General features: G+C 35.4%; 1 protein-coding gene and 2 non-coding genes across 3 annotated transcripts in view; 2 read left to right on the top strand and 1 right to left on the bottom strand.

The window, feature by feature from the left end:
- Positions 1-12539, top strand: part of LOC145690212 (uncharacterized) — a 95610-nt gene that overhangs the window by 43897 nt on the left and 39174 nt on the right. Inside the window, exon 2 of the mRNA XM_081764883.1 lies at positions 9795-9862. Coding sequence (XP_081621009.1) covers positions 9795-9862 — 68 coding nt within the window. The remainder of the gene's footprint in view (positions 1-9794; positions 9863-12539) is intronic.
- Positions 10309-10381, bottom strand: TRNAR-UCU (transfer RNA arginine (anticodon UCU)). Its single transcript has one exon. It is a non-coding gene; the product is annotated as a tRNA-Arg (tRNA).
- TRNAR-UCU (transfer RNA arginine (anticodon UCU)) lies at positions 11232-11304 on the top strand. The gene has a single exon. It is a non-coding gene; the product is annotated as a tRNA-Arg (tRNA).

The following is a 12539-nucleotide window of genomic DNA, read 5'->3' as shown; positions in this document are numbered from 1 at the left end:
TGCTATATTTTTTGGAAAAATATCTCACTAGATTTTTTTTTGAGATTATAAAAAATAAAAACAGATTGGACAAAATATCACAGAAAACAGGCAGTAATGTGAAATTTAAATTTGTATGTAAATGTGTATATAATGGTCGAACATAATAGTTAGAACTGATAATGCTACAATATATTTTATATATATATATATATATATATATATATATATATATATATATATATATATATATATATATATATATATATATAATATTTTGCAGGTATGATATATTTTGAGGTATTTATAAGAGAGAAACAACTACTGAACAAACAGTAACAGCTACAAAAAATGTCGAAAAGAAGAAAATGTGAGATTATTAAGATCCCAGCCGATTTCAGCCATTCTAATTCTGAAACCATAGACTGGAACATGTGTATTTTATTTCAGAACGATAAAGCTGAATCGTTGGTCTGTCCTGCTAACAGCTCGCGCATGGACAAGGGAGCAGGCTATAAATATTTGTGCAATGATCTTCTAGATTTTAAAGAAAAGATTGGACTTCCATCAAGCATTCAACTTAATCTTCTCGACGATGGAAATGGAATAAAGGAAATTTCACAAAACTTGCCGAAATAGTTCGACAAAATTAAGCTAGCGCGGGTTGTTGCTGCCAAACGAAAGCAAGAAGATAAAAACACTCAAGCGGGACCATGTACTCGATCATCATTCCGAATTGGTGAAGTCAAATTCACTTGCTTCTTTTGTGATGAAGCAGGTGATGAAACATTAGTAAACGTGCGCACGTTGGAACTAAGTAATCGTGTACGCGAAGAAGCTGTGATCCTAAATGACACTAAATTATTAGCAAAACTGAGTATGGGGATATGGTCGCAACAGAAGCCAAATATCATCATAAGTGTCTTCCGCAGTTCCACAACCGTGCACGTAAGGCCAAGAAACAGCCCGCATTTGTGGATGGGGACAACAATGCAATAATCTATGGAGCTGTTTTAAACGAAGCTATTACTTATATTAAAGATATCCTGTCTCGTGATGAGTCTTCACCAGCTTTCAAACTTTCAGAACTTTCTCGCCTTGTGCTCGTCGAATGTCAGAATTTGGAGTAAATGATGCCGAGAAAATGGTGCACAGCTCACGGCTAAAAGAAAAAATATTAGCACATATACCTGAGATGACAGTACAAAAGTGAGGCCGTGATGGCCGAAGCAGGCCATAAATCCATTATCATCAAAACGGTAGATTCAGATGTAGTTGTCCTGGCTTTGCATGCTTTCCCCAAACTACTTCTGTCCCACCTGTGGGTTGAGTATGTTGTTGGTAAGCATAAACTCTTTCTTCCTATTCACCAATACGCGGAGAAACTAGGAACAAATCTGTGACGGCATCCTGTTTTGGCACGCATTCACCGGATGCGATACTGTATTTGCCTTTGCAGGTCGGGGAAAGAAAACAGCTTGGGAAGCGTGGCGGACAAATCTAGAAATTACTGCTGCATTTGTACAACTTTCACATGCACCTTTAAAATTAGACGATACTACATTCATGAAATTGCAAGGTTTCACCGTGTACCTATATGATCGAACCAGCAACCTGCAAAATGTAAACTACTGTCGTCGAATGCTTGTAACTAAAAAAAATGTCGTCAGTTGGAAAGCGTACCTCTCACTGAGGCTGCATTTCTTCAACATGTGAAAAAAGCCTTTTTGCAAGGAGGATATATTTGGTCACAGTGGTCTGCGCTACAACCTAATTTGCCAGATCCTGAACACTAGAGCTGGAAAAGAAGTGATTCAGGGTATTCACCTTTATGGTCTGTGCTACCAGAACTTTCCAAGCACTGCCAAGAACTTGTTCGTTGCGGATGCAAATTTCTGTGCATTAATATGTGTAAATGTGCTGGCCTATTCCTTCCATGCACAGCCTTGTGTGCTTGTGATGGTATGTGTAAATGACTATAAACTGATGCAATTACTACAGCAAGAAACTGTGGTTTACTTAATTTAAATTTTGACTTTATTACTATTTTATGTAACATTTTCTTCATGAAGCAACCAAATAAAAAGCACAAAGAAAAAGTAGGCCATAGGTTTTTTTGTTTTTTAATGAATTTTGGGCCCCTCGTGCGGCTCTGGATGATATTCAATTAAGACAATATAGAATTTAAATTGAAGGCTTGTTATTTCTCTTGCATTTGAGTCTTACTTTGGCTCTGTAGGTCAAGCCGTTTTCACGTAATGGCTATTCCAGCGATAACATACCGTTCTCCAGTGCTCCAGATGTTTCAGCGCCTGGAATTCCAGGAAATTGTAGTCAGATTTTTGGGGTCTACGTCAAAATTTATTTATTACTATCTTAGTAAGCTCTGTGCAAAATTTTATGTTCTTATCACAATATGCATGATTCTATCATTATGCTACCCCACTACAGTCAATTGGCTTTTACTATTCAGATACAAACCGTATATCTTTTAAAGATTATACACGGTGTTGATATAATAATAATAATAATAATAATAATAATAATAATAATAATAATAATAATAATAATAATAATAATAATAATAAATTTAAACTTGCCATTGAAATTTGGCAAAACTTACTTAAAAGTAGAGATTTCGGGGAAAGGGTTCCGTACCTTCAAGACACCTCTGCAACTACCAACATTTTAAACTACAATGTTGAAGTTTCATGTAGAAAGCATTCTACTCTATGTTTTAAGGAAAATAACTGTAATAAATATAACTGAATATCACGCAACAGTAAGGCATATAATAAACTAATTTTTAGGATATGCAGAGGTAAATATAAAAGCTTTGCTACAAAATACCTACACAGAGCATAATTCAATGAGCTCTGAAATATAATGTAACGAAATAGCCTATGAGATTCAGTATCCAGAGCAATTGTTACTTAAAGAATGGACATACATTATTTCGAGAATCGAGATAAGACGGGAAATGTTTACCATACTTTTCGTCTCGTCTCGATTATCATCTCCAAAAAGAGACGAAAAATTTGAGTTAGCCGTGACCCGTCTCGAATGTAAAATGTTAATTCTCATGTTATTTTATTTGTTTTAGAAACGAGATGAGAAACTCCTCTTGTCGTGAGCAACATTAAACCAAACCGAAATATTCTTTCCAAATGTCACGTTTCTGCTTGTAATGGTATGACCTGAGCGATAATTAGCTCCTAGCTTTTAATTTTCTACGAGATAATAATAATTATTATTAGTTTATTATTATTACTATTATTATTCCTGAAGATTTGATAGTTCAAGTATTGAAACATCCGAGTATTCAAATATCTGAATATAATAAAATGTATGTTATCGCCCATCAATCGCCATAAAAAATCCTAAAGTAAAAAAAAGTGCATTCGCACAAGCACCTTGACCACTGAACCGCGATCGCTACGCGGTAAAATATTCGTTTTTAGTCTGGTTACGTTAGGTTTTTTTGTATCCGCTTGCAAACTTGTATGTTATATTTCTTCGATTCATAATGTCTTTCGTATTTCTTTTATGAAGTCGGAAAGTTTACATTAATAACTTGAGTTGTTCTTAAACCGCTGGTTCACAAGTTTGTTTTTTCTCCACACGAAACTACAAATATGACAGATCGAATTCTCATACACCCCATTTCTTTCAAAGCAGTCGCCATTACCTGCTCAAAGACTTATTTCCGCCACGATTCATATTAACCAAAGTAAATTCATTTTTTGGAAGCGGAACTTTCACTTTCCGGATTTCGGAAAATTATGGAATTCAGTTAAACTCCATAATTCAGAAAAATTCCAGAACTCGGGAAGAATCCGGAATTTAGAAAATTCCGGAATTGAGAAAAACTCCGGATTTCTTCGAAATCCGGATTGTTCCGAATTCCGGAATGTTAACGAAATCAGAAATTTCTAAATTCCGGATTTTTTCGAATTCCGGAATTATTCCAAAATGGGAATTTTCCGAATTCCGGAATTTGTCCGGTTTTACCTTCGGAAGTCCGGAAAGTAATAATTCCGGAATTGGCTATCCGTAGTTTATACACAATCTTTCAGAACACTAAGCTAGTAGCTGTCTACAAACAAACAAGTAATGCAAAGCATTTTGAATCCTGCAATACGTCATGTATTAAATTCCGACAGCAGTTTCAGTATCTAACCAGAAATTGCATGTATCTAGTTACTGGAAGCTGAGGTATGAAGAATTGTATTGTGTCTTATCTTTTTGTGTCTTATACAACCCTGCAAACCACTGAATATCTAAACATCTTTCGTTAAATCCAAGTTGTAGTACTCACAGTTACATCCATTTGTGTCTATATGATCGTGTTACTAAAGCTCACTATATGACAGCGTTAGTAAGTCTTTCTCTGCTCTCCCGTAAAGTTGTGATACGATCTACTACAGAATAAAGAACCAATTATCAATTTAACCAAGTTGTTGTATTACTACACATCTGCTTCCGCCTCTGTCAACTTCGGTCGATCTCGTTGACGTGACATATTTGCTTTTTATACCCCTTTCTTCGCTTACTGAACTAAACAGTAACTATTCTGAATTATGTTTCTGCGCATGCCTCGTAGATAAATATTTCTGATGCCAATAGTTTCCGTTTTGTCCAAGGAATGCTCTTTTTCTTATTCCCAGCATGACCCTTTTATTACATTATATGAAGAGCATGTAGGTCTAAATACCTCATGTATTACATAGAATGTAGGTTTAACTCTTCCAGCAAAGAAGAAACATGTGATCATAGTATACAACCCACAGAAGTGATAGCTGGCAATACAGTGGTCGTAATCCCTAACGACACAGAGAGTGAGCAGTGCCCTCCCCTCTGGTCTAGTAGCTAGCGCGTGCGACTTTGGTGTCTGGTGTCCCGGGTTCGTTTCCCGGCGGGAGAGCATCTATGATTTTTAACTGTTCCTTATGTTTCTGTGTTCGTGTCTCTGTCGTTATAAGTTATTAGAAAAAGCAAGTTAAACGAGTGAAGCAAGTAAAATTAGCAATAAGTTAGTTACTGAAACACGTTCGGTGAGTCAGTTAAAAAAAAAAGTGGACAAAGCATTGACTTTTCACGCCGTCCATGCGAGTTCGAGTCTATCTCGGCTTGGTTTTTTATCCATTTGAGAAAAAGTATTGTTTCTTTTCGCTACAGCTAATCACTCTTTTCGTATTTTCACTGTCGTTCACAGTTAAAGTAACTGACTATTCTTATTCTTTCTACGAATGATGGATTTTCTCTTTGGCTTCATGTCAAACATGCACACGTAATGAAAAGACGCTGTCGATAATAATAATAATAATAATAATAATAATAATAATAATAATAATAATAATAATAACAATAATAATAATAATAATAATAATAATAATAATATCAAATATTACTAGCTAACTCGTGTGTGTATTTCGACAATATAATTTTATATTATTATGCGGAAATAAGTAAGGATGGCTGGCGACCCCCCACTAATTTCGATGCGCCGTATGGGTTCACAGTGTCCAACGCTGCCGTGTTGTGATAAAATGCTGTAACTTTGGCGGAGCAGTTTTGCGAAAAAGAGCCGTAAAGGTTTCATCTGAAAATGTGATCTGTATCGTGTAGAACCAGTGTATCTTGACTTTGGAAACACGTGATTACATGTAATGTTACGTAAATGCATGTTCTGTGATTAAATTTGGTGAAAATTGATTGGTTGACCATTATTGCCCAGTTACTCTTCTTCTACACGATACAGATCACATTCTGCACGATACAGATGAAAACTTTACGGCTCATTTTCGCAAAACTGCTCCGCCAAAGTTACAGCGTTTTGTCATGACACGGCAGAACGTTGGTCCCATCTCACTATCACCTCCTGTTCTCTCGATATAAGTTATCGACATTTTGCCTAAAGAGGGCTCTGCCGTGGCTGCATGACTACCCATGACAATGACTCTTCGTTCATTTTGCATTGAAATCGCTTATTTTTCTGATTACTATGAGTGCATACTGTCCAACGTTGCTCCCATCACTCTACAATTTCCCGTTCTCTCGATATAAATTGCTAATATTTTGTTTGTAAGGGAGATATGGCGTTACAATTATTACGTTTGAAGAAGAATTGAGGAAGATATTGCCTTGCCACAAACAACACCTATTATTATTATTATTATTATTAATAATAATAATAATAATAATAATAATAATAATAATAATAATAATAATAATAATAATAATAATAATTTACTTACCACTAATGTTGCTTACCTTTATTTGCAATGCAATGTGTTACTAAAAAGCAAATCAAATAACACTCCTCGCCATTCACGCTCCCGAACTCGAAATGCATGATTTACAATCCTCTGTGTTAGGGGAAAGCACATTTATTATATTATTCTTTCAAATAACACGTTTCACAAGTTACTTCACTTTCAATGTGTAATTTCATATCATCACTAACAATCATCTTGTTCCGATACGAAAATAACTCCCTCCTGAAAAAAAAAAAACTGACCGTAGCGAAAGAGCGTGAACCTTCTTTATGCGATTAATCGGGTCCAATATTTCAATAAGTCCCAGCACACAAATATCTCAGTAAAAGAGGAAAAGTTATTCAAACTTTCTGAATACCTATTTATGGGCGAAATTTGGTTCCCTTGGAAGTTTTTAAGAGTTTGAAGGGCCGCCATTTTGAACATTTTCATCTGATTATTCTGGTTAACGAACTCATCAAGATATTTCAACAATTAATGTTTGTGCCAAGTTTCGTCTCAATCCGCTGAAAATTAGGGTGGTTATGGCATTCACAAATAGCGTTATATATATATACAGATAGATAGATAAATAGACACACAGAGGGAGAGAGAAGAGGTGTTTTGCTCCCTGCTCGCACCTGTGGTGCGTCAGAGCTAAACCGGGCCCCTTTGCAAAACGTATTGACCAGCCTAACCTAAACACAAACCTTTTAATTGCTAACGTAGAAACGTGGTCGGGAGGTGTAAAGCATGTAAAAATTGAATTTTTAATAACCATGAGTATGGATTCGAACACTCCACTTCCATGTTTTTCTTTTTACTTTTTGCAGCTACATCGGAACGTTCAATTTTTATTCTTTACTAATTGCAAATGGCGTTTACATTCAAAATATGAGGAATTTTGGTGGCATTTGTTCGGATATTCTTCTCTTTCAAAATTAAGAAGAGAATAAAAGCAATACGCAAAGACAAAAAGTATTATCAGTATTAAACATTACCAATAATAATTGCTACGAAAGACTAAATACGACCTCTTTTACCATCTCTCATGAGCTGTATGTATTATTAACAAAATTTTTTAAAAACGTCCTTGATGGGGATTCGAACTCGCGTTCTTTGCATTTGTAAGCCAGCATCTTAACCACTACACCAAGATCATGGCGTGGTGAACGTTTAGTTGTCGGCGTATTTGTTGTATTTGAGTTTTATGTTCCCACTTCGACAATTTTCACTCTTTTTTCTAAGCTTAACAGCTGTTTCTGGCTTTCTCTTTCGGTGTCATCCTTTATTTACACTATGCACTATTCGTATTCACAGCTTGTGCTCCTCTACAATGTCTTATTCAGATTAAACTTTTCTTTTTGCCCCTCAGTAAACATTTGATTGATTTAATTCTCATACTCTCCACGGATGGAGCGCAGGAATGCCAGATTCGAAAAATAGGTGTACATTTACTTTCCTGACAGATAATACAAAAAATTTTTGATTGAAATAGATTGGATCTTTGGACCCATAAAACAACTCACTCAATGATACTAGAAGTGTTGAATTATATAATATTGAAAAGAAATCCTCTCCGTAAGCTTCTCTTTTGAAATATCTTATTTTTATAGTAATACATAGGAATTTTTGATATTTCGGTTTACTAAAATATTTCGAATGATTAAAGGAAATAAAGAGTTTTTTTTTTAAATTTAATTACAGCTATGGATAAGAATACTAAATATGCTCTTTAGCTTACCGTTCGATGATTATGCTCCGAGGCTAAGGCAGATGGTGATGATGATATTGAACGAAAAGTTGGACTGAAGGAATTAGGGAGAAACAGGAAAACGGCGAGAAAACCCATGCATGTAATGTATTGTCCACCAGAAAAAACTACTTGGCGTGAGCTGGAATCGAACTTGATACCTACGTACCGTAGATAAGCGTTCAACTACTGTCCTTCTAACCCTAAGCTAGTATTTTAAAACAGGACTGTACGATACTATATAAATAACTTGAACACAAATTTCTGTTTCGGAAACTTTGTAGCCTCATTTACTTAGGAATATTTTCTTTTTTAAAATGTATAGCCAGAAGAATAATATATTTTAGGATCATTGACATCCAATAATAATAATAATAATAATAATAATAATAATAATAATAATAATAATAATAATAATAATAATAATAATAATAATAATAATAATAATAATAATAATAATGGGTTACATAATGAAGGATTACTGTTGAAAACTTGGAAAACTAGAAGACACAAGAATTATTTTTCTTCTTTCAAAACCATTAATCGATGTTCTATTTATGGAACCATTGAGATGAAATCGTTACAAGTATTTCCGTACGAAAACAAAGTTCTGTAGGAGTTAGTGCCAGGTGCCAAGTAAAGTTAATATCAGTGGGTTATAGAACATGCAACGCCCGATGTAAAGAAGTTGGACGACTCGTATTGATCATAAAAAGCGTGGTTTTACCTCGACAGGTGCATGAATTTACGAGATCCACTTTTATGGTCAACTGCTAATCCACATGTACTGAATGATTCTCCCCTTTTCCCTAAAAATATCGGCATACGGTGTGCCATATCTCGAAAGATAATTTTTATTATCTTCTTCCGCACAACGATAATAGTATATGTTATATTCAGCTGGCCAGACAATTTTTTGCTACTTCTACGTATGAGGAAAAGATAAGGATATAATTTCAACGGGTTCCAATCTCCAATAACGCTCATGTGACAGTGGACTATTTGGAATCAGTGTTCCCTGCTCACCATTTCCAAGCCACTATCGTCACCCCGGCCTCCTGATCTCACTCCACCAGACTTTCTCTAATGTGGATATCTGAAGTCAGTAGTCTATACAACCCACCCTCATACTTTAGAAGATTAATATTCAACAAACTGGGGACAACATTTTACCTTCAACACTCCAGATCGTGTTCAGGAACAGAGTTAGAGGAGTACACGCGTGTGAAGCAATAAATGATGGTCATTTTCAACATCTTTTGCAATACCTATATGAGTCCGATGACTTTGTGATCACCCTGTATATACAGTACATGAGTTGGACTCATGTTTGTATGGTCTTGGATTCGATTCCCGATCGGTGCTTTCCAGTTTTCTAATTTGAGTGTGGACGTCGAAAATTGGAAAGCACCTATCGGGAATCGAATCCAAGACCATACAAACATGAGTCCAACTCATGTACTGTATATACAGGGTGAGGCAAACGGGAAAGTCACGTGAAGAAAAGACGTGACAGAAACTAGGGCTAGAAAGTTTTTGGTATGCTTCTTAGAGACATGGCGACACAGTGTGCTGATTAGATGCTGGTCTGTGCATAGTTCTTCAGCCGGTAGCTAACAGGTGACGTTGGAGCGGCTCCGTTCCACAAAGAGCTGTCACACCAAGTGTTTATTTGTTCTGTATTTACAGTACATCTTTACCAAAATGATATTTTGAGTTTAATATAATTAATTAAATATTATAGTAAACATTATACCACGAGTAACTATAATAATTTTAATAGGCTATATCTATTTATGTTACAGATATGTCCAACTCACAGTACAAACGGAACTACACACGCTATCAATGGACGGAAGGGGAATTCTGCCAGGTATTTATTTTAAAATATGTTAATATAGTATTGGGTTTGTTCAAGTAAATAAATAAAAAACGAAAAAGTGTATAAGAGTTAGACTAGTAATCAATTCTCCGCATCGTATATCTGTAGATTTTTTTATAACGGTAAAACAGATCCATTTGAACGGATCATTTTATAACGGTTAAATGACGATGAATTTGAAAGGATTATGATAGTTCGTGATTAGACCATAAAATTGGTTGAATTTAAAAGAACAGGTTCGATCTCGAGTAAAGTTTATGAAGTTTAAATTGTATGTTAATTAATTTTATGGGCCAATTACCGAGTATCATATTGTTAAACCATAGACCCAAGTGTTATATAGACTCAGTACTAGGGAAAAAAACTTACATTTAAAGAAATTAATAGTTCAATAGTTAAAAAGAATATTTCCTTAATGGAACAAAAACAAAGCGAACCATCCCTTGTGGGAGTCGAACCCACGACCTTTGGATTAGAAGTCCAACGCGCTATCCTCTGCGCCAAAGGGACCTGCTGATATTGCAAGGCGTCGTATATGCAATTTCTCGTGCTTCTAGATAATATTGCTTCTGAATTAGGCCTCAGTAATCACTAGGCATATCAACTGATTAGTATAGTCCACAACACAAATTTCAGGCGCAACCAAGGATTGTCAATGGAATATTGAAGAAATCACCACAGAGCGTAGACAATGCAAGTGTATAGTATTTAGAGAATATTTTAAAATAAAAGTAGGAACCTTCTGAGGACTGAAGAACTTGTCTTTCGTTTTCTGTTGTCCTAACATTCGTTGTGAGCTGAATTTCTTTACCCTTTCTCTTCTCTGGTCGACATTAGAAGTTTCAACTACCTTTCGCAACAGTGTATAGTAGCCACGGAATAAAAAGAAATTTGAGAGAGCAGAAACCTATATTGTCCAAGAGAAATGATACATGCACTTCATAGTTACAGAGAGTGAGAAAGAGAAAGGAAAACACAAAGATAGATAGATAGATAGATAGAGAGAGAGAGTGACTGTGTGTGTGTGTGTGAGAGAGAGAGAGAGAGAGAGAGAAGGAGGCATAATATACAGTTGATAAGCGTTGCTAACCTAGGCATTTAAGATACCAGTAGCAAGACCTGGAAAACTTCAATATACAGGGTGTTTCAAAACAACAACGACAACGTTTGAAAGCTGAATCCTGACACCAAGATAAGACAAAAAGTATAGATTAACATGGATGCACAAATGCTTTCTTTCGGAGTTATAGGCTACCCAAAACATGAAATTCATAGTATTGACTGTATAAACTGTATTGAAAAGCAGTCTTACGTGTCCCTCCTTACATGAAGATTGAACACTCATAAAGTACAGCAACAGGTCCCTTTGGCGCAGAGGATAGCGCGTTGGACTTCTAATCCAAAGGTCGTGGGTTCGAATCCCACAAGGGATGCTTATTGATTTCTCTCTTTTACTTGTCTTAGTATTGAATGCAAATAATACACAAGATATTTGGACATAATATAGAGTAGCCTTTACTGAAAATTCATCCAGTGGCGTCATGTAGCGTAGTCGCAAATGTTTTCCCCCTATGGTGCAAGCGATCCCTGTATGAAAGAGTGTTAAAACTTTTCTTAGAATAGCCTAATTTACACCAGGCGAATGTCGGGATGGTACCTAAATTCGAACTCCCTTCCCTCTCCGTGTAGTATCTTATTTAAAAACGAAGTTTAAAATTTGCTTCCGGTACGTCAAACAATGCAGTCTCTAGAAGGTCGTAAATCAAAGTCAGCAAACATGGAAGGAAGGAAGGACGGACGGACAAACAGACATCAAAAATTTACTTTTTTGGTATGTAGAAGCCATGAAACATGTAAATTTGTTGAAATATTGAATTCGATTAATTTCATGATCACCATACTTTCTTTCCTTCTGTCATCATTCCAAAATAAAAATAAAACTATTTATTCCATTTATTCTGTGTAATTTTATTTATTTATTTTTTTAAGTAAGTTTATAACAATTCAAATCTGTCTTTGCAGCCGATTCAAAATGAAAATTCATTAAAATTTATGCAAAAACGTTAAAATAAAAGTATATATAATATTATGTAAGATTGTTGTTGTTGTTGAGTTGAGTTTAACGTCTCGTTCAGCAGCGAGGCTATATGAGACGTGGACTTACTGATTAACGTTAAATCCAAACCACATGAGCTCCCGCCGGGAATATTATGTAAGTTTATTAATGTATTTTATTTGTTATGCCGGCCCTGGTTTGATGTGTCTTGTGAAGAACTGAAATACATTTCAATGTATCGGCTCTGCTCACACAACCTAAATAAATGTCTGTTAAGACCTAAACCGTCGTAAATCAAAGTCAGCAAACATTCTTAGCTCAAGATCGTCACAAGCTATAAAAGATCTGTAGCTCCGCTTTAGCTTGGCTTTGGGTAACAGTGAACTACTTACTGGGGGAACAGTCTACTGCAACCAGAGGTCAATTTGGTTACACAAAAGCTATTTCTCTTCTGTCCCTAATTTTATTGTATTTCAACGGTTCTATTAGCCGTTCTAATAAGTGTTTTCCCCGAAAAATAGGTTACGGTTCCGATCTAGGAAGAACTGATTTTCTCGAAGAATTGGTTCGGTACCGGGTCCGCTTTTTATAATAATAATAATAATAATAATA

Source organism: Thermobia domestica, chromosome 7, assembly GCF_964235325.1.
Source record: "Thermobia domestica chromosome 7, izTheDome1.hap1.1, whole genome shotgun sequence".
Taxonomy (NCBI): domain Eukaryota; kingdom Metazoa; phylum Arthropoda; class Insecta; order Zygentoma; family Lepismatidae; genus Thermobia; species Thermobia domestica.
Note: the sequence above shows the minus strand (reverse complement) of the source record. Positions and strands in the feature narration are given on the sequence as shown.